Below are 27,195 nucleotides of genomic sequence, written 5' to 3' on the forward strand. Positions count from 1 at the left end.
GTCGCCGCGGTTCCCGCCAAATACGAGCTCGGCGGCCGCGGCAGCAGCGGCGCGGGCGGGAGGGCGAGCGGCAGTGGCCGCCTGAACAGAGCCCGCGCCTCCGCCGCCTGAGGGGAGCTCGAGCTGCCGCCGGGGCGATGCTGGAGGATCTGGAGTGCGGGGCGCCCGGCGCCAGGGGAGCGGCCACAGGTCGGTTCGGGCCCGCACCGAGGGGAAGGGGGGGCGCGGCGCGCGGCCTGAGCAGGCCGAGGCGGCAGTTGGGGGCGGACGGGCCTCCCAGCCCCGGGCCCGCTTCTCTTCGGCGGGCGTTCGGTCGGTGCGGCCGTTACGGTCGGAGCCAGGGCCTTGCGACCCGAAGGGCGCCCTCCTTGACGTTATTGTTGCGGCCGCGACCATTTTTTTCCGGCGCTTTTGCGTCAGTTTGTCCTTGCAGGGCTCAGCGGTGACGGGTCGGTGTGGCCCAGAGGGGAGACTGAGGTCCAGGGAGGCGAAAGGGCTGACTTTGCAGGTTGCTGAGTGCGTTTGTGTCCCCTGAGCAAGTTGGACCGTGCAGCGGCCCTCTGGTCGGGTGGGGAAACTGAGGCCCGGGGGCACACGGGCTCGGGAACCAGAACAGCTGCGTCTGCGGGTCAGGGCAAGCCCAGGTAAGAGACCTAGATGGTGGGGTCGTCAGGGAGCTGGGACGCCCGGGTTCTTGATCCTGCCAGCTATGCAAGGTGAAGACTTGTCTTCCCCTCCCCCACCCCACTTTGGGAGGGGGCTTTCTAGCATCTGGCAGGGCCTCGGAAACGTGGGATGGTGAACCAAGGAGGACCAGACTGCCTGTCTACCTTGCTTGACTCCCATTTTGTCCCTAGCACTGGCGCGATGCTTGGCACATAGTGGCGGATAAATAACCTGTTCATTGAATTAAGGGTTGACAGGGAAATCAGTTAGTCTACTCCAGGGTTTCTCAGTCTGGGCACTGTTGACATTTGGGGCTGTCCTGTGCATTATAGGGTGTTGAGCAGCGTCCCTGGCCTCCACCCATTAGATCCCAGTAGCATCCCCTTTTTCCTTTTTGTGACAACCAGAAATGTATCCAGGCGTTGCCAAGGGGCCCCAGGATGGGGCGGGCAGAATCGCCCCCTGATTGAGAAGCACTGTTCCAATTGTTTCCAAACTTTGAAATTTCATGGAGACATAAAATCCATATCAATAAAGTTGGGACAGATTGTCATGGGACAGATTGATCCAGTAAGGATGTTTAATGTAAAAATTTAGAAAACACTACCTTGCTATGACCATCCTACCATAAAAGGAAGGGGTGTTTTAATGCTAAATAAAATTAGGCATGTAATCTCAGAGTGAAGAGCACTGGTAACTTTAGACACCAGTGTGTGTTAATTGTACGTGTACCTTTGAACAGTTCAGATCCCTGGGGGGGGGGGCTACTCTTGTATGTTTCTGGTCCTAGGTCACTTGTGTTCCACTCACATCAAAGCTGGTGACTCAAGGCCATACCAGTAAATACTTGTGGTTGTCCTAAAAATAAATTTAAGTAGGTAAAGATTATGTATACTTTAGTTGAGGGGGGGAATCATGTCTTTGGTAAACAAGGACTTGAGAATGATACTGTCTTGAAATGGGTAGAAAGGAAATGTAAAGGAAATGTGAATCTTCAGGGTACTCGTTTTCCAAGCTTGGGGGGTAGGCTAGAGCAGTTTCATCTATGGACAGCCCAGTTTTTTAGAAACATTGATCTGCTTTTTAAAAATACTCATTTGTATGTATCTTTTACAAAACATATGTAGATTGGCCCAAATATCTAACCTAGATTTTTTTCAAGCCAGATCTCCTCGCAGGTGTCAGCTTCTAAACTTATTCTAACCAATTTAAGGATATTTTCCCCTTAGTTCTATTTACAGTCATTTCTGTACCAGCTTTGATATTATTAGATGCTTTTCTTGAGATTTTTTCGTGCAGGAAAACATCTCCCCTTCTTGACAGCACTTCAGCTCCAGCCTGGCAAGCTCAACATGCTTTAAATTGTTTTACCTGTGTGGACTCCATTTAAAAAGAAAATAAGCCCTATTCTGATTTTACAGATTTGGTGGTGGGGATGGGTTGATTGGAGGAGGACATTTTGAGGTCATTAACGGTGAAATCGATAATGCAGTGTTTTCTGTCATCTCTGCTTGCACTCTTTCTCCTTTTCTTTTCTCTCTCTCTCTCTCTCTTTTTTTAAGATTTTATTTTTAAGTAATCTCTGCAATCAGTGTGGGGTTCGAACTCACAATCCTGAGATCAAGAGTCGCACGTTCCACCAACTGAGCCAGCCAGGTGCCCCATCATTCTCCTTTTCGCTGTCCCTGTTACCATGCTCATTGGTGTCCCACTATGTGCCGGTTCTGAGCTAGGTTCAAAGGGTACAGTGTGGAACAAATCTCTATGTTGTCACAGAGCTGGCATTGTGTGTGTGTGGCCGGGGTTGGAGGGGGGACACAATAATGTAAATTTCAGAGCAATAATTACCACACAGAGATGAAAAGGTGTGACAGTGTTGACAGCAGAATTTCTCAACCTATTAACATTTTGGGCAGATAATTCTGTCGTGAGTGCCGTTCTGTGTATTTTAGTATATTTAGTAGGATCTCTGTCCTCTACCCACTAGATGCGCCCCCTCACAACAACCAAGAATGCCCCTAAACATTGCCAAAGGCCCTGTGGTGGGGGTGGCAAAATTGCCCCCACTGGACAACCGCATTGGACATATTAGGTGGCTGCATATGTATTTATTACTTCATTATTTCCAAGTTTTAATAACTTATCCTTTGACACTTCCTTCACAGCCATGGATTGCAAAGACAGACCAGCTTTTCCAGTCAAGAAGTTAATACAAGGTAACTTTCTGGGAAGGGGCTAAAAACTGTTCCTAATTTTTATCCTTCATTGTCTCCTCAGTCATATTTTTAATTTCCTTTGAGTAGGGGCCTTCTGCTGGGGTCCTCAGGGCTCAAGGGCTTGGGGCAAGATAAACAGTTGCACCTTCCAATCAGAAGCTAGGGAACCTATGTGATTATGTTACTGTTTTCTTAGGTTCCCAGGCAGTGGTCACTGCCTTTACTAAGGTTTCTCTACTTCAGCACTATTGACGTTCTGTAATTTTTTGTCACAGTGTAGGGCTGTCCTCTCTGTTGTAGGGTTTAGCAGCATTGCTGGTTGCTCACCCAAGTCATGACAACCAATAATATCTCCAGACTTGGTCAGATGTCCCTGGCAGGTACAACTGCCCCTGGTTGAACCACTGCTGTACAGGACGATAAATGTTTCCAAATCCTTTTGTGTGAAAAGAGTAGTATATTTGCCCTTAGGTCAGATTAGCTACGTGACTGTATAAAAAACTAGGGTTTCTGAGTTTTAAAACTTGGTCTCTGGTTCCCCTGGAGCAGCTTTCCTCCTCCCTTGATGAGTGACAGCAAGTTTGGTGTTGAGGGGAGTCATGTTAAGGGCAACAGTCTCTGAGGTGAAAGGATCAGGGGCAGGGGCAAACTGTGGAAACTGAGGGCATGAGTGTTTTATAGAAAAATCCCCACCCTCTGGGCCCACCTCCAGCCCAGCAAGGTTAATACTTGTTGAGCATATGGAATACTAAATTATTGATGGGTTGTCACTCTTCGCACTTTCCCTGTAAAGACAGCCTCCTCTCTCTGTTTTAGCTCGTCTGCCCTTCAAGCGCCTGAATCTTGTCCCAAAGGAGAAGAGCGAGGATGGGTTGGATGACACGAGGAGTTCTGAGGGCACTCCTGCACAAAGTCAAGTACCTGATCTGGAGACCTCTTTGGACACCTTGGAGAACAACGGTCATATGGGTTCTGACATAGACTGTAGTCCAAAACTTGTCAATGGGAAGGGTCCCTTAGATAACTTTTTAAGAAGTAGAGTCAAAACCAATATTGACCAGAGCATGGTCATCATTGATTTGACGGAGGACTCGAGTGACCAACTAGATGGCGTTGCGGCCCACAGTAAACTAGATGCTGCAGCCTCTCCCTCCGAGGAGGCTGTAAGTGGGGTCAGAGAAGAAGCTGGAGGTGACAGGGGGCTGCTGGAGGCCAGTCTGGAGGACAAGCTGACGTGTCCGGAGGAGACCCTTTCAGACTTTCCATGCAAAACAGAGGAGGAGGGTGCTGGCTCCAGGGGCGCAGAGAGCAACGGAGATGGGCAGAAAGGCTCGCCCCCAAGCTGCCCTGTGCTGACAGGTGCTCCGAGAACATGCTCCGAGAAGGACCCGGGTGGTTGGAGTGAAGCCGGGGGCATCCTGTTCAAAGGGAAGGTGCCGGTGGTGGTTTTGCAGGACATCCTGGCTGCAAAACCTCCTCAAGCCAAGTCTCCTCCCATGACACCTGCAGAGCGGGGCCTGCCCTCTGAGAGCGAGATGCTGGAGTCCGGCCCTGAAGAAGACTCTGTTCTTAGCCACTCGTCCCGGGGTTCTTCCTCTCCTACCAGCTCACCTGAGGGGCAGTCTGCTTCCAAAAAGCAGCTCAGCAGTCCCAGACCCTCCCCCACCTCCACACCTATCCACAGAGTAAGTATCTGCCCAATGCCAGCGAGGCAGTGCTGACGGCATTCAGCCTCTCGCTCTTCCCCTGGGGATACTGTGTCACCCAGATGGTTAGTGGCCAAGCAGGTGGGGCCACAAACTGATTCAGAAATCTTTGACTATCAAACACCATTAGGGGTGTTCAGTTACATGTCCATTGCAACGTACTGGTGGCTGTTAGTCACCAGTGTGTCAGGTGTCTTCTGTGAACTGCCGTCTTGGTAGCCATGGTTTTTCACACTGATGAGTGGTGCTGGTCAACTTAGCAACTTTAGTGAGGAACGCTTGTAAGCAGGCAACTGTGACCCCTCGTGTCAAGTGTTAGCTCCCTCCGTTTCTCCTTGCTGTTCCAACACAGGCTTGTAAGGGTGTTGAAGGTAACGAGTCTTGGTGAAGAGACCCCGAGACAGCAGTAAGAATAAAATGGAGATTCAGTAGGGTCAGCTCTCGTCAGCCTAGGCACCCACCGAGAAACCTCACCCAGAGCAACAAGAACAAAAGGAAAACATGCACCATTTTTTAAGGACCACAGAAAGATGACTTTTGAAATGTCTGTTTCTGCTGCTGGTTGGTGATCAGCACGGTGGCAGCTGCTGTCTCTGCTCTCACCCACCCTTAGGGTCTTATGGGTAAAACTGCTAAAATGAGTCAAGAGTCCAGAAGTGTGTTTAATGGTGTTCTTTGTTTTGGGTTTTTTGGTTTTTGTTCTTCGGTATTTGGGTTTTGTAGAATTTTTGTTTACCTTAGGCTTTTGTTTGTTTTAAGTAGGCTCCACACCCAGCGTGGGGCTCAAACTCAGGACACCGAGATCAAAAGTTGCATGCTCCACCCACAGAGCCAGCCAGGTGCCCTTAGGTTGTTTTGTTTTGGGGGGGGCTTTTTAATGTAAGATCAGGTCCTGTGTTGGATCATTCAGTCTCTACTGTACCTGCTTGATTTGACCTTGATCACTTTTCTAAAATTTGATTCTAAAGGACTAATTTTTTTTCTAGATGGTTCCATGGCTTTTATCTCCTGAGGAGTTTAGAAGAAAAGAAAAAATGGCCTTGTCTTTAGGTTTTCAAAATGTCAAGAGTGGAGCAATCTTTTTTTCTTGCAGACAGAGATACATTTTTTTTTTAAGGTTTTATTTATTTATTCGACAGAGATAGAGACAGCCAGCGAGAGAGGGAACACAAGCAGGGAGAGTGGGAGAGGAAGAAGCAGGCTCATAGCGGAGGAGCCTGGTGTGGGGCTCGATCCCATAACGCCGGGATCACGCCCTGAGCCGAAGGCAGACGCTTAACCGCTGTGCCACGCAGGCGCCCCCAGAGATACATTTTTTTTTTTTAAAGATTTTTATTTATTTTATTCGACAGAGATAGAGACAGGCAGCGAGAGAGGGAACACAAGCAGGGGGAGTGGGAGAGGAAGATGCAGGCTCCCAGCGGAGGAGCCTGATGTGGGGCTCGATCCCAGAACGCCGGGATCACGCCCTGAGCCGAAGGCAGACGCTTAACCGCTGTGCCACCCAGGCGCCCTCCAGAGATACATTTTTAAACTTCCACATGAGCCATTATTCAGACTCGGAATCAGAGTTGATGTCCCTTTTTGCTGTCAGCCATCTTGTTCGGTCCAGCCAATTGCTTGAAATCCTTCCAGACTGCTGCTTCTACTTTGCCGAAATCCCCCGTCATGTGACATGTTACAGCCAGATAGCCTAGGAAACAGGACATGTACACGTGTTTCCATTCTTCTTAAGCACTTCATTTTTTTTTTTTTTTTTTAGATTTTATTTATTTATTTGACAGAGATAGAGACAGCCAGTGAGAGAGGGAACACAAGCAGGGGGAGTGGGAGAGGAAGAAACAGGCTCATAGCAGAGGAGCCTGATGTGGGGCTCGATCCCATAACGCCGGATCACGCCCTGAGCCAAAGGCAGACGCTTTAACCGCTGTGCCACCCAGGCGCCCCAAGCACTTCATTTTTTAAGTTTGTTTTTATGCCCGTAGCCAAGCCCAGGAATCGGGAAGTGACAGAGTTGGGCATAGTCATGAAACAATTTTATTTCTGTCGGCTGACCTGCACAGCACTCAGACAGCTGAGCCCGTGAACTGAGTGTGGCCGGTTAGGAGATCATGCACCTGAAATGTTGGGTCTTAACTCTGAGCACAGGCTTGGGGGTCTGAAATGCTTGAGAGGGCTGTGTTATCACACTGTTTTGCAAATAATTTACACTGTGAGTGGTGAAGGTTCAGACCGCCCCAGAGCCTGTGGCAGAAAATTGCCCTTGCCACCCACGGGCTGGCTGGTCCATCACAGGAATGCAAGTAGAGCCCACAGGAATGCAAGTAGAGCCCCCTGATGGTGGTCGACACCAAAAGGGTGAGAGCAAAGTGAAGTGATCATCAGGCGCCTCTGGGTGCTGGGAGAGCCAGACTCGCTGGGGAAGTGGACAGAGACAGATCTCTTGCAGCCACACCCACAGCTTCGTCCTTTATCTCCCTCCCCCCACCCAGCAGGAGTTTCTTGATTTGCTGGTTAGTTTTGTGTTTGGTGCTCAGCTAACACCTTTCCCCAGGGCTCGGGCGCAAGGTTTTCCTGACCCTTATTAGTTTGGGGGATACTTTTTTTTTTTTTTCCCCACTTTCCCTCTCCACATCCTCCTTTCCTGATTGTAGGTAGGAACTCACGGGAAGCTGACACACTGTTTCATATTACCATGTAACCTATTTGGTTTTGTTTGGCTCCCATAGTCCTGGGGTTGGTACCATAAAATCTCTGCATTTGGATTCCCTAGGCATTCTCTGGTCCTCTCGTGTGTGTGTGTGTGTCCGTCCGTCTTGTTAAAATGTAGATCTGCTGTGTCTTCCCAGGGAGTCTGAGATGGCAGCCCAAAGAGCTTCATTCTCTTGTTTCTTTTGTTGTTGTTTGTTTTTTCAAGTACTCCAGGGTTCTAGAGAATCTCGCTTTGAAGAACAGTTACTTAGGAACACCAATTTTAGATAATCCGGGGTCTTCTGACTAAACAGTTGCTGTTTAGCATTAGAGCATTTTACCGTTTGGAATAGAACCATTTCTAAGTTTGCTTGCATTTTAGTTGTGAAATTCAGCCTGCTTTATTGGTGATTCAAGATTTATTTTTTCATAAGTGGTGATGTTGATACAGCTGTGTTTTTTTTTTTTTTAAAGATTTTATTTATTTATTCGACAGAGATAGAGACAGCCAGCGAGAGAGGGAACACAAGCAGGGGGAGTGGGAGAGGAAGAAGCAGGCTCATAGCGGAGGAGCCTGATGTGGGGCTCGATCCCATAATGCCGGGATCACGCCCTGAGCTGAAGGCAGACACTTAACCGCTGTGCCACCCAGGTGCCCCGATACAGCTGTGTTAATTAGAATTTCTGCATCTATACAAATGAACCCAGATCGCTGGAACTTTTCCTGGTATAACTTAAATTATACAAGTATTAAATTCTTGGTGTTCAAAAAGCATAACTGAGGCATGACAGTCCCTCCGCCCTTGTCTCTCCTGGGAGCTTGTCACTAGTTTATGTTCTCTCTGCGTGTATGTGAGCGGTCCCTTGGGGATACACAGTATCATTTTGTTTCCGTACATGAGCCATGTGCTGTCAGTATGTTTCTTTTTCATCCTGGGTTGTCTTGGTATGTTTGATGTTTTCTGCACAGGGCTGGGAAGATCTCTCCTTAGCCGCCATACGTTACCCCTGCGGTGTGGGCGCACTGCAGTTCACGGGGTCATTCCCGTTGGTGGATGTTTCCGTTGTCTCTAATTCTCGGCCCTGACAGAGCAACAGCAATGGGCTTCCTTCTGCGGGTTTCCCTGGGGTGCTGTTGAGTAGCACTTTGAGCTCATCGAAGGCATAGGTGAATCTTGCCTGCTTGCCTCCCCCACGGCTGGAGTGGTTTGGGTTGTCCGGCTTCGCCGCCGCTGTCTTCCCTGTGGGTTGGTTTTTAGCTGCTCCTGCGAAATCACCGCCTTTCCTCACCTCATTCACCACCGCCTAGGAACTAAGAAATGAGCTCTCCCTGTGCGTGGAATCAGAGCAAGCGGCTCTGAGAGAATCCTGCCGAGTAAAATGCGAGGATGTCCAGGCACAGTTGGTGACGTGGGATAGTTTACGTGTGTTTCAGCTTCCTTCTGGGCTGTCGGGTCTTGTTTTTGGCAGCTGAGTTCCAGATAGGTAACACAGGTGGTCTCCCCTTGGAGAGAGTTCCGTGAGCACTTGGGCCAAATGTGAGGAAGGTAACACACCAGACCAGGAAGGCCTCGTGAGTGCTAGTGCAGCAGTGGGTCCTGCGTGAAATTCACATTACTCTGGTTGATGAGCGCGCTGACGGGACTGCCGGGAGTGCCTGGCCTCACGGCAGAGGGGAGGCTCTGTAAGAGGCTCTGATTCTGCATCTGAAATTCACCAAATGTGGGTCAGACTGACTGTGTTTTCCCCTCAAGTGCCCTCGCATGGGACTCTGGCAATCACATTTGGCACTGTAAATCTGAACGTAAAGGACAATAGCGGAGATACGGCAACTTGCAGATTCTGCTGTTAAATCCTTGCTGGTGGGGGGAAGTGCAGGGACTCGGCGGCAGAGGACTCTGGAGAGACAGATGCTTTTTCTGAAGCCCTTGGTAAAACCGCTTTGGTAACTGGCATTGGTGCTGCTGCGTGCTGAGCACAGACAGGCTTGAGCGTCCCGGCACGGCGCGTGGCACTCGTGTGGCTGCTCAGCCATTTCCTAAGGGAAGGCTTAATCCAGAAAACTCGGTGTGTCCCAAGTAAGAAGGATGTCTTGAACTTATTAATCTGTAAGTTGTATTCTGCACGAGGTCTTGGGCTTTCTCAGAGAAATCACCGCTGCCTAAGTTTTGTCGACATTGTGAGAACATTGCAAGAGAAACGGGCCTTTGGTTTTTCAACTCTTCAGTCTTACATGTTGGTGGCCTCTCTGTCTCCGAGGAGCCTGGGAAGTTACTGCTTTTCCAGTCTGCGCTCTCTCCCCCCACTGTTCTTCCATCTGATGGTTTGGTTTTCAGGGTTCCCCACTCTGGAGATAGCTTAGGCCAGTAGTCTGAACTTGTTCATACTCATACCTGAGGCCATGTCTCCAGCGTGGTGAGTGAATCCAGCTGTGCATCTTGGTGAGTCCTTCTGGCCCGTGCTCACTTTGCAGCAGGACGGTAGAAAATGTTGTACTCTAGGATATAGGGGTCCTAGACCAGGTCACCACCTCTGGGAAGGTGACCTTTTCCCCTGAACATTGACCCCACATTTCAGAAGGCAGAGTACACATTGGTGGCTAATGGGAATCTAGGCCATAGACCTGTTTTATTTGGTTCACAGCGTTAATTTTTAGATAGTATCTACAAAATTTAAATACAATTGCCAATATCAGCTCTTCCGAAAAATCGGAACGGGCGGCCGTGCCAGGCTTCTGGCCAGTAAGAGCTCTGTCCCTTTTGCACAGGGTACATCCTGTGTCCTCTGTTACAAATCTGTCTACTCCACATCGCCTGCCAGATGCCAAGGCTGGCTGTCCATTGCCATTTATTTTATTTTTTATTTTTTTAAGATTTTATTTATTTATTCGACAGAGATAGAGACAGCCAGTGAAAGAGGGAACACAAGCAGGGGGAGTGGGAGAGGAAGAAGCAGGCTCATAGCAGAGGAGCCTGATGTGGGGCTCGATCCCATAACGCCGGGATCACGCCCTGAGCCGAAGGCAGATGCTTAACTGCTGTGCCACCCAGGCGCCCCCATTGCCATTTATTTTTGACCCTGCCCTGTTTCTCTTGTGCTTGGCCCCCTTCCTTTTTGTTATCTGTCTCCCCGGTCTCCTGTTTTACCCCCAGATGCATGCATATGCGTGTTCATTGGAGTTCATGACCCCACCATGACATTTTGGTTTTTTTGGTTCTGTTTGGTGGAAACTGGTCACTGAAAAGGTTTTCATTGGCTCTTTTTGTAAAGAAGTTCTTAATCCTGTGAGCCCCTTACTCCGCCCCTTCCCTTTCTTTCCCAAAGAAGCGTGTGATATGTTATATGTGCTGTAGTGATGGAAACAACCCATGTTTAAAGAGAAATATCTTTCATTTCAGATAACTAAGAAACTGGTCAAAGCTTCTGCAGAGAAGGACAAGCTCAGACTGCAAAGAGTAAGACATTTCCCCTGAAATAGAAAGTTAACCTGCTGTGCTTTTTGCATTGAATAGTAAGCAAGGCCCCCCGTGCTTTTCCTTTGCCCGTTGTCACCTTTCCCCGCTTGTCCTGACGATGGCTTTGATTCTTGCTTCGTTTCGCACAGCTGTGCCCTGGGACTTGTGGGTTGCATCATCATTTTCAGCTTTGCTAAATCATCTGAAGATTTTGTGTGTAGCCTTTTCTAAGCTTCTATTATTATCATTGTTATTCCTATTGTCTTGATAACTGGGCGTCCCCTTGTAGCTAAAACTTGTCTCCCAAAGAGCCAGTCCCTTCCCTGCGTCCCAGGCCCCTTCCCACGTGCCCTGCTGGTTTGGTGGCCACAACGCTAGATGGGTGATTATTGTCTAGTGTTGCCTTCTGAGCCTTCACTCTGTCACCTGGGGCACCACATGTCGCATGCTGCAAAGCAGAGGACTCTTTTCTCATTGCTGTAAAGAGCAGAGAAGGCCCGCATGCCAGCTTGTGGAAGGGGTGCTGATGACGGTGGGTGTGTGCTCACCCGGTGCTCCCTGTACCGTCCGCCTCGTGGCTGCATTCAGTTCGTGTGGGTCAGGTTTTGATGGCAGTTTTAGAGTTTCTCTCTTTCTTGGTTGGAATTTCAGAGGTGGACACACATGGGGTGGGAATGGACATGGGGCTCAAGTATGGCTGGTTTCCAAAAGGCTTCTGCCTTCTTACTTAGCAATGGGGACAGGTGAATTGCACGCTTTTCCTAGACAGGCACCTTCTTCAAGTATCCGGCCCGTCAGGAGAAGGTGCAGAGGATACTTTGTGAGAACTGCACCGTTCCACCATCTGTAACAGGAGCCTCCATGGCTTTCCTTAAAGCAACCAGAAGTTTCTTAGGGCAGAGGGTAGGATATTCTCTAGAGACGAGGGCAGAGCCCTATGCCCAGACCGAAAGCGGAGTTGCCAGGCTCCTGATGTTGGGAAACCCATTCCCGACAGAAATAGTCCTTGGAAATTCCCTGGTGCTGTGGCAGAAGCTGAGCGCGCCCCTGTGTCTGGCAGACAAGCCTTCTGAGGAGGAACTCAAGCTTCTATAATAACGGGGTGCCTCAGGCCATGTGCCACTTGTTTGGAAGGAGGAACTGATGTAAAGATAAATACAAATTCATTTTTTGCTTTTATTGTTTGTTCTCATTTGCCCCCCTAACTTAGCAGGTTCCTGGTCTCTGCCTCATCCCGAGCTTCCGTTTCAGAGGAAATAAAATAAACCCTATACTCTGATCTGGTTTGGGGAAGGTGGGAAGAAAAATGCTTTTGTTTTAAAGATAGGGAAGCAAAACCTACAGGTGTTTTTGTGTCTTTATTTTATCACGGTTTTCTGATTAGGTAGCCCGGGAGGTTCTTATGTCATCATTTTTAATGAAGTTAAGAAGATAAACTCCGCCCCATGTTTAAAGATGGTATTTTGAGTGAATCTTCTTTCAAATTGCCCAGGAGGTCCTGTGACAAAGGCTGGCGGCCGGTAGGGCCAGGCGCAGCAGGGTGGCCCGTGTGGGAGGGTGCCGGCCAGTGGCGTCCCTCCCAGGTGGGCCACCTCTCTGCGCCTACCACCCTGTCGCAGGCCCTCCGGCGAGGCACAGGGATGCAGCTGTGGGACCGTCTCTTGGTGCAGGATAAGGAGCGTTTGGGCAAGCAGCTCAAGTTACGGGCCGAGAAAGAAGAAAAGGAGAAGCTGAAGGAGGAGGCCAAGCGGGCCAAGGAAGAAGCCAGGAAGAAAAAGGAGGAAGAGAAGGAGCTGAAGGAGAAGGAGAGGCGCGAGAAAAGGGAGAAGGATGAAAAGGAGAAGGCAGAGAAGCAGCGGCTCAAGGAGGAGCGGCGCAAGGAGCGCCAGGAGGCGCTGGAGTGCGTGCGCTCTCAGAGGGCCGGGTCGGGGGCGGTACGGGGCCTGGGGGGGGGGGCAGGGGAGTGGGAGCATACACACACACACACACACACACACACACACACACACGCACATACACCGCACAGACGCGCCGGCCAGGGACCCCAGAGCAGCACCTCGAGAGTGCAGGCTGGGTCTGTGCACACCCGCACTGCTGGGCTGAAGCTGAATTTCCTGTCTCCCAGGGCGAAGCTGGAGGAGAAGAGGAAAAAGGAAGAGGAAAAACGGTTGCGGGAAGAAGAGAAGGTAGATTGTTCTCGCAGAACCACTGCCTGGTGTGTTCCCTCCGCCTGGGGAAGCCAGGTGGCCCTGGTGGGGACTGGCCCCTGTGCAAATTACCTTCTGGCCCGTGGGCTCCACCTACAGCTTGCTGTCATGCAGAGTGGCCCGAGCCTGCGGGGGAGGTTGGTGGGTTTGGAGAGCTGACTTCAAAGGAATGCTTTCAACTTAAAAACGCTGGGGCTCCTGTTCTAGGGGCCATGGTCTCTCTTCATTTCTTCGTGCTCATCTTCTCTTCCGTTGTAGCGCATTAAAGCAGAGAAGGCCGAAATCACAAGGTTCTTTCAGAAGCCAAAGACCCCACAGGCCCCCAAGGTGAGCAGCTGGCTTCCTCTGGCTTTTTTGTCTGTGTCATGTTCTTCCTTTTGAAAAACAAAATGGTATCTTTTGACTAGGTAGCTTCCCTTTCATCAAGAGGCGGTCTCTATTTACAGAGGTAGTTTTTATTTCTGGTAGAGGCTGGATACTCATTATTTTGTCATTCGCTATGTCCTTGAAAAGGCTGAAAGTGGCATATTTGCTAAAACCACTGCCAAATGTTCAGAGGTTGCTTCCTGAACAGGTTTGCGTTGGGAGCTGTGTGGGAAGGTGTCAGAGAAGACCTAGTCCTTACGTTGGGGGAGCTGAGGCTCAGGATGGGAGGCGAGATTAAGCCTAAAACAACAGTTTAGAGTTTGCCACAGAATTCTGCTGCTCCAGCCTGGCATCTGGAGCCTTCCAGCAGTGCTTCCAGAGACCCCAGCCTTCCTTCTCCCTCCCTCCACGCTCCAGAGGTAACCCATCTCCCCGATGCAAGGGTGTCGCGTCTAGAGCTTTCTGTGCATTACATCCTTTCGTGTATTTGTGTGTTTATAGACATAATGAGTCGTGAGTTTATGTCCCTATTTTGTCACATCACCGTATCTTGCCATGCTGGTGCGTTTGGGTGGCTTCACTCTTTCTGTTGTCACTTAACTTTTCATAGTGTGGATGGTGTCACGGTCTATATGGCCATTGCCCCATTGATGCCCCATCAGTGGCACAGTGACCGCCACTGACACTCCTCTCTACACGTGGGCCTTTCTTTAGGACAGCCACCTGGACGCGGGCTTGGTGCTTGGTCCAAGGATGCGCACTCGGACAGAATTACTAATTGCATTAGTTCCTGTCCAGGTGCCCTCCCAGCGGGAATGTCCGTGCTGGGCCTCGTGGGGAAATTAGCTCTTCCCCACCTCACTGCCAGGGGAGGAAATGTGTTTTCTTTTACCTTCACCAATCCAACGGGCAAAAACATTGACATTCTTCTTTCACTTTACATTTTTCTTTGATTACAGTTGGACATCTTTTTGTGTTTTGTTTGCCATTTATTTATTTGAGAGAGAGAGAGAGCGCGCACGCACAAGTGCAGGGGGGAAGGGCAGATGGAGAGGGAGAAGCAGGCTCCCCACTGAGCACGGAGCCCAACGTGGGGCTCAATCCCAGGACCCTGAGATCTTGACCTGAGCTGAAGGCAGACACTTAACCAACTGAGCTACCCACGGCCAGGGTTTTTGTTCTTGGTGACACACACTACAAAACTCTCTCTCAGTCTGTTACTTGCCTTCTAACCTGGCTTTTTTTTTCTTTTTTTTTAATTCAAGATTTATTTATTTATTTGACAGAGAGAGCGCACACAAGCTGGAGGAGTGGCAGAGGGAGAGGAAGGCTCCCCGCTTAGCAGGGAGCCTGAGGCTTCTTGCCTGTTTGTAGTGTCTTTTATCCTACAGAAATTTTATGTTTTAATGTCAACATTTTAAATTTTTTATGGCAGTTGGCTTATGGTTGCAAAGCCTCGTGTACCCCGAGGCCATAGACAGATATATTCTCTTTCCTAGTTTTTTTGTATTGTTTTCACTGTTTGTTTTTTGTTTGTTTTGTTTTTAAAGATTTTTTTAAGTAAGCTCTACACCCAGTGTGAGGTTCAGACTCAGAGCCCCAAGTTCAAGGGTCGCATGCTCCACTGACTGAGCCAACCAGGCCCCTGTTTGTTCGTTTTTACTGTGTAGTTCCTTAGCTTGGCCGGAGTCCTCGGTCGTACAGGCTCGGCCCTAACTCTGTCCCGTATGGGTGCCCAGTGTCCCAGCACGTGCATCGGTGAGGTGGGCAGTCGGCTGGTTCTTGGAATTGGCTGCGTGTTGGGAATCACCAGGGAGCTTTACAAAATCATGGAGCCTGGATCCCATCCCAGAGCGTCCCCCAGGCGTGGTGTGGGCCTCGGGGTTTTCGGCAACTCCTGGGCGGCCTGCTGTGCGGCCATGGTGAAGGCTGTTGGGGTAGTGCTGTTTCCTTCTCCTCCTGACTCCCCACGTCCTCGTGTGCTGCCAGCTTTGGGATCCGTGACAGACATGGCAGATGCTGCAGGAGCTCTGAGGGGGGGGACTGAAACCCACCAGCATTGGCGGTGAATGATTCTGAGGGAACAGTCACCGATGTGGCAGGTTCATGTCCACCTTCAGTGTTGAGGTGGGGGTTCTGGGTGTGAGTCATCTTGTCGCGGTGCGGCTCTGGGTAAGCGGTCACGCCCCGGGGGCTCAGTTCCCTCACCTGGGATCTCAGGGCCTATTGTGCCCCGCCCCCTTCTTTTTAAATAGCCGTGCTTATTGAGGTATGATTCTCTGTAAAATTCACTCATTTGGTGGTTCTGACAACGTATGGGGCTCCACAGCACCCCCATACTCAAGATCAAGAGTATCGTTGTCAGTTGGCTCCCTGTAGTCAGCATCCTCCCCCCCTCCTCAGCCCTCCAGCCCCTGGCAACTGTTGGCATGACCTCTGGCCCTGTAGTTTTGCCTTTTCCAGAACCTCGTGTAAATGACATCACACAGCATGTAGCCTTTTGTGTGTCTGCTGGGACTTCGCAACCCGGATGAATGTGAAAAGCAACGTGCCCGTGCCGCATGTCCAGCGGCTCACCCTGGAGGCTGCTGAGCGGCGGGCGTCCCGGTGCATCACATCGTCTTCTCCATTCCAGACCCTGGCCGGCTCCTGTGGGAAATTCGCCCCTTTTGAGATTAAAGAGCACATGGTTCTCGCCCCTCGGTTCCGGACTGCCTTCGACCACGACCTCTGTGATCAGTTGGACCAGCTCCTCCAGCAACAGAGTGGCGAGTTCTCCTTCCTGAAAGATCTGAAAGGCCGGCAGCCCCTCAGGTCCGGACCGACCATGGTTTCAAACCGAAACACAAATATTCATAACAGGTTAGTGGCCGGGGAGACCGACTTTTGCCCGTTGGTGACATCAGAGCGCAGTTGGAAAGTCCTGGGGGTCCCGGCACAGAGCTCTGGGTTCTGATCCACTGCTGGCTCATTGTGGCCTCGGGCCAGTTGTCTCCCTCCTGGGCCTAAAGCCTGACCTTCAGTGCTGAAGTCTCCTGTGCAGTGGCCTTGCCGAAAGCTGCCGCATGGAGCGCGCACTGCCTGGCTGGGCTCCCCCGTCTCGGGGGAGGGTCCTGTTTCCGTGCCGGCCTCCCCGGGAGGACATTTCGCTGTTCTTGTTGATCTGCTCGTTCTCTGGAAGTGCTGTGTGGGCCAGCAGCTTGGTGATGTTGTTTCTCCCTCCTCCATGCTCTTGTCCCTGGAACGAACGTCCTTGAGCTTTCTTGGGAGCAGGTGGTTACGCATCTTCGTAAAATGCCGATGGCCTGTTCCTTGAGAAGCCCGGGTGGTGGGCGGGCGCGTTGCTGAGGCGGCGCTCGACTGCGTCTTGTCCTCAGCGATGTGGTGATCGTGGAGAGCGGCAAGGTGGACGGCGTTCCTGAGAGGAGGAAGTTCGGCAGGATGAAGCTTCTACAGTTTTCCGAGAATCACCGGCCGGCGTACTGGGGGACGTGGAATAAGAAGACGACCGTCATCCATCCAAGGGACCCCTGGGCCCAAGACAGGGTGAGCACGAGGCAGAAGTGCTGCTCGGCCAAGCACGTCTGTCTGTCTGCCTCTCCTCGTTTTGCCTTTTTTACGCTGGTCTCTTGGATTCTAGCATTTCTGCTTTGCCAGCCCTGAGAGACAACCATGTCGCACTGCGTCTTTGTTTCCTCAGAAGCTCCTGGACTATGAGGTGGACAGTGACGAGGAGTGGGAAGAGGAGGAGCCGGGAGAGTCCCTCTCCCACAGCGAGGGGGTGAGCAAGTGCCTGCACCACGTTCGGGTCTCGCCCAGAAGGCTGCGTTCACTCACAGCCAGCCTGTGTTTGACCGGCGGTGTCGTCTGGAAATTTCAGCCAGCGTTCAACACCCAGATTTCCAGGGGCACCTGAGTGGCCTAGTCTGTTGAGCATCCAACTCTTGGTTTCGGCTCGTGAAATGGAGCCCCATGTCAGGCTGTGTGCTGAGCCGGGAGTCTGCTTGAGATTTTCTCTCCCTCCCTTTGCCTTGCCTCCGTGTGCACGCGCGCGCGCTCTCTCTCTCTCAAATACATAGTTTAAAAAGAATAGTTAAAAAAACAACCACCAGATTTCTAGCCTCTTTTGGAAAACCTTACCTGGTGATGCTAGCCCACTTGGCAGTGGGACCGAGCAACATCCACCCCGTTAGGTGGGGCATGCTTACCCCTGGTCTGCCCTGGTCCACACCCCACACCCCCCATCTTACATCTGGGTGGCTTCACTCGCATATGTTCTGCCTGACAGGCCCCCCCCATCAAATAATGGGATTCACTCATGGGGTTTTACCCTCTGTCCGTAAGAATGACGCTGAGGGCAGGAGATGGCTTTTCCTTCCTTAGATGTTTGCAGGTTAACATTTTAAATGAGGTATGTATTCTTTTGCCACATATTATGAACATGTTTTTTTTGTTTCTTGAGGATGATGATGATGAAGTGGGAGAGGATGAAGATGAGGATGATGGTTTTTTCGTGCCCCATGGATACCTGTCTGAGGACGAGGGAGTAACTGAGGTGAGGGAGCGAGCAGGGAGAGGACTGTCCCGAGAGCTCGCTGGGCCAAGCTCCGCTACTAGCCTGGCGGCCGTGACAACGATACCACTACCCGAGCTCACCCACCCCGGTTCCACATGCACTTTGCAACCCCAACACATAGTCACTTGTGGGGTCGCGGGGACTGGAGCTTGAGTATTGCCTGGGGAGGGTAGTGGAATCTGCAGAGGTAGGAGAGAATCCCAGGTGGGGCGGTGGCGTGAGAGACCTGAGTCAGGGAGGCCAGGAGATTTGTGCTTAAGCACTTTCGTTCTTTTTACATTTTCTTAGCTGAGGTATAACGAGTTATAAGAGAACACACAGATCTGAATTATTGAGCACAGTGAGCTTTAATGATTGACATTTGTAAATCCATCACCTGAGATAAAATCTAGAACTTTCTATCTCTCCAGACGGTTCCCCTGTGCTCCTTCGAGTTAACCCCCAACCCCTGCCACCAACTTTATAGACTCTGCCAGATGGCTGCTTTTAGGGCTCCGACAGCCTTTCAGGTTGTAGTGTTTGGGCATTGGAGAAGTAGGACATTGCCTGGGGGAATGGTTTTGTCTCTCCAAATCTGACTGGAGGGGCAGGTGTTCCTCATACACTTCCAACCACTGAGGCAGGCATGTCTGTGGAGCCCATGAGCCTCCCCGTCTCTGAGAGCGGTGTTGGGCCTGGCCTGGAGGGTGAACTGGGCGTGGGATTTGGGGTTGGTGATTGGACGGCCCTGGCATCACACCCTCCCCAGAAAATCTGAAGTGGCCTTGAGCAGCTTACCGGGGAGGCTCGGAGAATACCTGAGACTCTGCCGGTCACGGCCAGAGAGGATGGGTGCATCCCAAAGAGCAGAGGGCACAAGTGCCAGTCACCGTTGAGTGTAGGGAAGCACTCTGCTGTTTTGCAGCCGGTAACGTTAGGAAGAGGGGTGCAGGACACGGTGGGGGCCGGAGCTGCAGGGTGTCCAGTGTGTGCTCGTCCCTCTCGCTGGCCCCGGGGGTGGGATGAGGGCACAGGGGCCTGGGAACCCTGAGTGGGCATTGTTCTCCACCCCGCAAGGAGTGTGCTGACCCGGAGAACCACAAGGTTCGCCAGAAACTGAAGGCCAAAGAGTGGGACGAGTTCTTGGCGAAGGGGAAGAGGTTCCGCGTGCTCCAGCCCGTGAAGATCGGCTGCGTCTGGGCGGCTGACCGGGACAGCGGTGCCGACCTGAAGGTGCTGCAGCAGTTCACGGCGTGCCTTCTGGACACCGTCCCCCCCGAGGAGGAGCAGACGCCCCAGGCCTCCAAGCGGGAGAAGAGAGACCAGCAGAGTGAGTGCCGGCACCTGCTGGGAACGGGAGGGGATCGGGCCCCAGCTGTCCTGGGCCCAGGCCAACTTTATTCGGTGACGGGATTAAAACGCAGGAGGCCTTTCGACAGCTCTCAGAAGCCAGCGCGTGCTGAGCCCATCTGTTTATTCCTTAACACAGCAGCAGTATGGGGAGCTCCTTTCATTAACACGCTTCCCCAGAGTCCCCGGCTCGAGGTCGCACACCCCCCTGAGGACTCTGCCTCCTTGCTCTTCAAAGCCAGGGGAGGTCCAGTGGCTCAGGAGGAGAGCGTGCTGGCTGTGACCAAGGAGAGGGAGGCGTGCTAGTCTATCTGGCGAAATCCCGCCTCGGGAGACGTGGGCTTCCCAGCCTCCTGCACCTCACGAGTGTGTCTGAAACCATCCTTGAAGGGCCACCCTGAAGCTGACTGGTCTTTGACCTTGGTGACAGACCGGGGAGCCTTGTGTGATGTTTGCTCTCTCTCTCCGTGCCGCCCCCCCCCGCCAGTCCTGGCACAGCTGCTCCCGCTGCTGCACGGGAACGTGAACGGAAGCAAAGTGATCATCCGGGAGTTCCAGGAGCGCTGCCGCCGGGGGCTGCTCAGCGGGGACTCGGGCAGTCCTGACAGCAGCTCTGCCAGCCCGCCCAGCCCCGGCTCCTCCCGCCCGCAGACGCCCACCGCCAGCGAGGACGCCGCCGTCCCCTCCAAGGCCAGGCTCAAGCGGATCATTTCCGAGAACTCGGTGTACGAGAAGAGGCCTGATTTCAGGATGTGCTGGTACGTCCACCCGCAGGTGCTGAAGACCTTTGACCAGGAGCACCTGCCCGTGCCGTGCCAGTGGAGTTACGTCACCATGGTGCCCTCGGCCACCAGGGAGGACAGTGGCAGCGTCCCCGCCACAGGGCCCGGCCAGGGGACGCCTGTGTCGCTGAAGCGGAAGTCAGCCGGCAGCATGTGCATCACCCAGTTCATGAAGAAGCGCAGGCACGACGGGCAGGTGAGGGGTGGGGCCGGGCGGCTGGGGAGATCCCCCCACAGGGGCTTTTTCCACGTCCATAAAGTTTATTTTTTAGAGCAGTTCTAGATTCACAGCAAAAGTGAGCAGAAAGTGTAGCGATTTCCCACGTCCGTCTAGTCCGTGCACGCACAGCTTCTCCCTCTATCCACGTGGCCCCAGAGCTGTGCGTTTGTCCTAATTTGAGCCTACAGCGACCTGTCATTCTCACCCCGCATCCCCAGGGGACGGTCGGGGTCAGTCTTGGTGCTGCACGTTCTGTGGCTTTGGACGGCTGGGTGATGACGTGTATCCACCACTGGTCTCCTACAGAGTAGCTTCACTGACCGAATCAGCCCTGTGCTCCCATCTCCTCCTCCTCCCCTCCCTCCAGACTCCTGGGAGCCACTCAGCTGTTTATCGTTTCCATGGTCCTGTCTTTGCCAGACTTGGAACCACACGGGGTTTGGCCTTCTCAGACCTGCTGCTCGCACTTACAGATGGGCCTCTGAGGTTCCTCCATGTCTTTACCTGGCTCGATGGCTTTTTTTTTTTTTTTTTTTTAAGGTTTTATTTCTTTGTTTGAAAGAGAGAGAGAGCACAGGAAGAGGGAGAGGGACAAGCAGACTCCCCGCTGAGCAAGGAGCTGAGCAGGGAGCCCGATGTGGGACTCGATCCTAGGACCCTGAGGTCATGACCTGAGCCAAAGGCAGACATTTCATCAACTGAGCCACCCAGGCGCCCTGATGCCTCATTTCTTTTTAGCCCCCACCGGTGTTCTGTGCAGTGACTTTTTAGTTTTTTTATCTGGTTTTTGCTGTAGTTATGAAGCACTGACTCTGTATCTGGGGTTCTGCTCGACCTCGTACACAGTGACGAGCAGAACCCATGTAATGGGAGCACGGACAGGATTTGTCTCACGAACAGCTGCCTGATCACGGACGGGCGGCGCTCAGAGGAGCAGCTGTGAGGAGTGGAGCGTGGGGACCTGGGGCATGGGGGCAGCCCGTCTCCAGTGCCAGCTGCGTGCTCAGAGGCCCGGGGACCCAGGCACAGCCTTGGCTGATGTTGGATGTGAATTTTTTCTTCCTTACTGGAACAGGAATGTGATGAGCTTCCTTCCTTTCACGCATCTGCTCTTACCGGAAACCTATTTTGTGGAGTGAGCCCTGGGTTCTCGTCTCAGGCAGACATTTCACGTGGTTACAGATTTTACGAGGAGGATGCGATGAAGGCGTCTTACGAACTGAGTCTCCAGCTCATGTCCGGTGCCCTCTGCGGTTGGGTGGGGGGGTTGTGTGGCTTGGGGAGCTGCGTGCTGCGGGCTGGGCGCCGACACCCCCGCACCCCAGCTCCTGCCCACGGCTTCTCTGACGTGAGGCACCATTCAGCTTAGAAAGTAAAGTGGCCATCAGAGCAGGAAGGCGGGAGAAACTGCTCCTGGAATGACGCCTGGCCTTCTCCCTGCTGCTGCTGGCAGATGAGGCCTTTGATACGTTGTAAACCTTCCTCTTAAACTGTGACTGTTCCTGTCTGCAGTGTAGGGCTGTGTGCAGGGCTCCACCCTGCCTGTGGACACGGCTTGCCCCTCACGCCGTGGGGAGCCTACAGGGTGAGGAGTCAGGGCCTTAGACCCACAAACGCTACTTTCCCTGGGCCTCAGCCCAAATGATGGGCTCCATTAGATCGTTACATGTTCAAGCTGCGTTTGAGCGGCCGACCTTTCCATGGTCTGTACTGTTATTCCCCAAACAGTCTTAGGAGGAGCCCGAGTGTAGCTGGCTCTGCTTGAAACCAGCAGTGGGAACCCCAGTGTGAAAATGGCTGGGCTGGAAAACAGCCTCGGTTTTCCATTGATCCGAGCAGCATCTGCAGGCCTCTGCCCTGAAGCCCCCAACAGGCCCCGCCATGGCCTTGTCTGTTTCGTGGGAGTGGGTGTGGAGTCTCCCTCGATCTCGTGTGACAGTCTCGGCTGCATCCTGAGCTCCATTGTGCTCTCTGCCCTGCGGTCGTCCTCATTTGTGTTCCTAACCCATGCTTGCATGGAAAACCATGGTTTCAGCCACTATGACGTGTTTCCTCAAATGCCAGGTACTGTGCTAGGCACTTTGAGTGAATCCCTATGTTTTATCGGTAAGATGCTTTGTTATCTTGCTGAGCCAGCAGGAAAGAAAAAATGCTCCTGGTTAAACTAGCATGCCCCCTCCCAGGCGACAGGTGGACGTGTGAGAGTGTGTGTCCGGGAATCCATGAAATGGGGAGTTTCATCTGATGATACACATGAACAGCCCGTGCTTCCATTCCCCATTCACAGTGGGGTCTTGTAGAGGCTCAGCAGTGTTGGGGGCTCAACTGAAGGCCACAAAGCAAGTGAACCCCACTCCAGGCCCCATGCAGGGCTTAACTGCTGCACCTGGGATTCTAAAACTTCTGGGCAGGAACTGGGCTAAACCTTCCAAGCTGTGGGTGTGCTGGACCCACTGATTCGGAGTACCTCTGAGTGAGGAACCTGACTCTGCATTTTATTTTATTTATTAAAGATTTATTTATTTTAGAGTGAGAGTATGAGCAGGGTGAGGGGCAACGGGAGAGCGAGTCCTCAAGCAGACTCCCTGCTGAGCATGGAGCCTGATGTGGGGCTCAACCTCACGACTCTTAGATCATGACCTGAGCCAGGCACCCCTGAGTCTGCATTGTAAAAGCTCCTTAGAGGGGCGGCAGGGTGGCTCAGTCAGTGAAGCGTCTGACTCGTGATTTCTGCTCAGGTCGGGATCTCAGGGTCGTGACGTTGAGCCCCGCGTCAGGCTCCGTGCTCAGTGGGGAGTCTGCTGGAGATTCTCCTCTCCCTCTTCCTCTGTCCCTCTGCCTGCTTGCTTGCGCGCTCTCTCTCTCTCTCAAATAAATCTTTAAAAATAAATGCCAGAAGCCTCTTAGGAAATGCCATGTGATGGGCCCAGGACCGCAGCGTGGGCCAGCACCGGTGTGCCTCATGGGGAGGGAAACCCTGAGCACCTGGCTTCTGGGGGTGTTCTGGGAGCGGTTCCGTGGGCAGTTAGCCTTGCCCCTGCTCTGCAGAGTGGGACACAGTACCTGGGGGTCCTAGTGCCGGGCCGCTGGTCACAGGGCCCCAGTGTCACGGCTTCAGCACATGGGGGTTTGTCTTGGCAGCAAGAGGTCCTGAGCCCCGGTGATGACCGGCTCCGCCTGTGTCCCACTCCCTCCTTCGTGGTCGCAGAGTAGCTGTCGCACCTCCAGCCAGCAGGACCAAGGCAGCAGAGACTTTCCGTGTAGCTGGAAAGGAGACCCTCGCCAGCAGACTTCACCAGAGTCCTTCTGGGCAGAATTGGTTGGCACAACCACCCCCGCTGCCGGGGAGGCTGGGTAAATGAGCCTGGCCAGCGCCCTCAACAACACTCTGCTTCTGCTGTGGGAGGGCAGCGTGGGGGAGTGGCTTGGGGGCATGCAGTAGCCGGGGCGCCCCCCGCTGCACTGCCCCCACACAAACGCGCAAAACGCAGGGAAACTTCTAGGTCAGATCGGAGGCCTGGAGCCTGTGGAGCGTTTCCACTTGCTTTAGCTAAGTGATGCTTCTGTGCCCTTGGGGATAGTCGCTGCCAAACTTCGAACGTGTGCAGATATTTTAGATTGGGTTGAGCTTTTTTAATTTGTGGAAATTTAATTTTTTTTTTCAAATTTTTACTTAAATTCTAGTTAATTTTTTTTTTAAATTTTGTGGGAATTTCAAAGTCTTTTTGAGTTGGTCCTCATACAGCATGTGCTCCTAGGGCGCCATGATCAGTCAGGTGAACAGGACTGAGGGGAGGCACCAGGCCTGCAGTCTTGTGTGGCCCCCCGGATGACGCAAGCTTTGGGCCTCGATTTTTTTCTAAAATGGGGACAGGCCCTGTTTTCCCTTCCCAGTCAAAAATCAGCTGTTATCTAAATGACCCCGAACAGAGTTCGCTCTGTGTCGTGGCTAAATGCCTTTCCCAGCACGGAGTGTGTGGCGGCGGGTCCTGGCCCCGCTGGCCGTAGCGGACTCACTGTGTCCCCCTGAACTCTCCCTGTGGCAGCTCGAGCGCCTGTCCTGTGCCTGGAGGGGTGCGGATAGGGATCGCCCTGCAAACTGGTGGACGCTCGGAGAGCCTTGTTCATCCGCGCTTGCGCGTCCTGTCTGCGGGCCCGTGAGCAGGGAGGGTTGTGTACAACCCGTCCGTTCCTTTTGCTCGACAGACCCAACCGAGCAGCACCTGGTCAGCAGAGTTGAGAGTGGGCTGTGCTCTTCTTAGCCAGTGAGTTCTTTGGAAACGGGTAGTGCGAGGTGGCAGCGCTGCTTGCTCTGGGGGCCACTGTTGTGTCCGGGGGGCTGCACACCACATGGTCCTGTGCCGTCACCCCTTCTCTGGGCAAATGCAGATTTTTGTGGCAGAGGGATTCCAGGAGTATTTTGAGAAACAGCCCCCCTTTTGAAATAAGCCCATCTCTGCCTCTGCTGGTTGGTTGTTCCTCTACAGAGAGTAGGGCACTTATATGGACGGTTGGTGTTTCAAATTGGCCCTCTTTTCCACGCTGTCCTTCTGTCCCCTGTGGCGAAAGCCGATGAATGCGGCTCCAGAAAGTCGGTGGAGATTCTGCCCTTTGCCCACAGCGGCTCGGATGGTGTCGTCACTGGTGACTGTGGTCTGAGCATGAGTGACGAGAGAGAGTTGTCGGGTGCTGGGCAGAGGGACTGAGCCCCTGGGCAGAGAAGGAGACGTTGGCTGGCCGAGTTCCTTGCTGTTTATTTCAAGAGAAAGTGGGTATTTTATCACGTCTCTTTCGGATGAAACCAGAAACCTAGATTGCTGATTCAGAAACGGCAAATTATTTTTGTAACATAAATAATGCTGGTGGTCGTCTTGGAAGATCTGAATGAGGTCCTTTGAGAGAAACTTCTCTCCTCCCACAAGGCTCAGGCTCTCAAGCAGACCCCTCAAACTTGTTGCCAACTCAGGTGGAGGTGGTAGGGGACACACCGGCCTGTCTGCTGCTGCTGCTGATGGCCGTGCACCCTTGTCTGTTCAGGTTGGAGCCGGGGACCTGGATGGCTTCCAGGCGGACACGGAGGAGGAGGAAGAGGAGGATGGCGACTGTGTGATCTTGGACATCTCCGATGTTGGGGGTGAGAACCTGGCAGCAAAGGAAGAATGCACGCTGTCTAGCTCCCACGCGCCTCCTGGCTGTAAACAGTGGGGCTGAGTTGCAAGACCCCAAGACGCGCTGGGCGGGCTGGGCAGGGTGTGGGCAGTGGGTTCTGGTCCAGGGTCTGCAGGATATGACTTACCTGCAAGCTGCCGTGTACACAGCAGGACTGGACTCCAGTAGCCATGGCAGAAATAGGTACAATAATGGGCCAGCAGTTGGATGCTGACCACGTCGTGGCACTGTTCCAGAAGCTTCCGAGAGAATCCACAGTGCTGCAGGTGCAGCACCACTGCTGGGCTGAGTCTCTAGAGGGGAGCAGTGGAGTTCTGGGGTGCTCTCGGCTGTAGATGGGGCTCAGGCAGGGGAGACCTCAAGGAGGGGGTGGGAAGCTGAGTGGCCAGTGAGGGAGGCCAGTGTTTGACTCTTATCGAGTGAGCTGAGGAGGAGACAGGCTCTGAGGGCCATGAGGGAGCTGTCTGAAGGTGGGCGTGGGGGGCAGTCACTTGGGCCCCCCTACCCGGTCTGGGGGTGCAGCCAGCTAAAGCCCCCTCCCTCTCTTGCCTTGCAGAGGCCCCGGCCCCGTGTGGAACCACTTCTGGAGCTGGGGGGTCCGTGGGAATGGACACCAGTGAGAGCCCCGTGCCCGCCACCTCGCTCGGCCCCTGCTGAGTGCCCCGCCGGCCCGGCGTGTGTAGGTAGAATGGTTAGGGCATTCACAAACGCCTCTTGGATACTTGAAAATCCTATGAGTCCTGTGTAAAGAGCACTTTGTCCTGCTTCGCAGGCCTCCCCGGAGGTCTGGAAAGTTTTATAGAGGATGCTTGATTTGTTCCTTTTGATATTTGTAAAAATTTTCCCCTCAAAAGCTGCATATTAATCTGCCCTTTAATAAAGCATTATTGCGATGTGAGGACCTGTACAGGGACAGCCGGGTCGCCCCTGTGGGCCCCCAAGCAGGCGCTGTGATGAAATGCTTGTAAATGAGCTGGAGCCCGCCGCGGCTCCTCGACCTGATGTGGGTGTGTATAAACTTATTGTCCAGCCCTGGCCTGGTGCTTCTGTTGTCTTTTCAAACATCGTTTCTTGTGACGGTGTGTTTGTCCCCTGGGGCCTGGCCCCCCGCTCTGTGCTGGCAGGTGCGCGCTCCCCTACCCCGTGCGTGGCTCTGTCGTTTGTATAAAGGATCACACCTTGTAGAAGCACTGTCGCCGTGAAATCCTTGGCCTCTACACTGACCTAGTTCAAGGTGACAGCTTCCGGAAGGAAGGTGCTTCTGTTGGTCTGTCCCTCCTGCCCATGTTAGGTGAGCGGGTGTAGTCCCAGCCACCAGAACCAGAACCGTGGCTTCCAGATCAACGTCGGGTCGGGTCACACCTGGGGAAGAATGCACAGACAGCTGCGGGCCCCTGGGCCCTGGAGCAGCCCTGTGCTGGGGCTGTGAGCGGGCCCCACAGAAGCATCGGAGCACATCAGAGGCCTGGGGACGCTGAGATGTTGGCAGAGCTCACGGACTTCATTTAACCTGGACTCCCGCCCCCTCTGTTGAGCTCTTTCTGTTCCTGCTGCCCCCGCGGGAGAGGAGGCAGCTGCCACGTTCGTGTTCAGCATCCACTGGATTTGGCCAAGATGGCGAGACCCCACCCCACCCTCGGGGCACTCGAAGGCCAGGACTCCCTGCTGGAGGTGGGGTGCAGCTGCATCTGAATACAGGTGTGTGCCGCATCTGTGGACGCACTACCTCAGCCGGTCAAGTTCCCTGGAACCCGTTTTAGTTGGCCTCCTGACAACTTGCAGTCAAGGCCAAGTCACAGTCGGGCGGGGAGG

The 27,195-nt window shown here is 53.0% G+C and overlaps 1 protein-coding gene across 1 annotated transcript; it reads left to right on the forward strand.

Moving 5' to 3' along the window:
• Positions 1-26,420, forward strand: CHAF1A (chromatin assembly factor 1 subunit A). Its single transcript, XM_026481103.4, has 15 exons — positions 1-189; positions 2,832-2,882; positions 3,699-4,567; positions 10,678-10,734; positions 12,405-12,634; positions 12,860-12,920; positions 13,200-13,268; positions 15,943-16,169; positions 16,685-16,853; positions 17,008-17,088; positions 17,770-17,862; positions 18,940-19,192; positions 19,700-20,190; positions 25,252-25,348; positions 25,940-26,420. The coding sequence occupies exons 1-15, from the start codon at positions 138-140 to the stop codon at positions 26,038-26,040; spliced, it is 2,901 nt and encodes a 966-aa protein (XP_026336888.1). The 5' UTR covers positions 1-137; the 3' UTR covers positions 26,041-26,420.
• Positions 26,421-27,195: the final 775 nt, after the last annotated feature.

Source organism: Ursus arctos, unplaced genomic scaffold (assembly GCF_023065955.2).
Source record: "Ursus arctos isolate Adak ecotype North America unplaced genomic scaffold, UrsArc2.0 scaffold_14, whole genome shotgun sequence".
Classification (NCBI taxonomy): Eukaryota; Metazoa; Chordata; class Mammalia; order Carnivora; family Ursidae; genus Ursus; species Ursus arctos.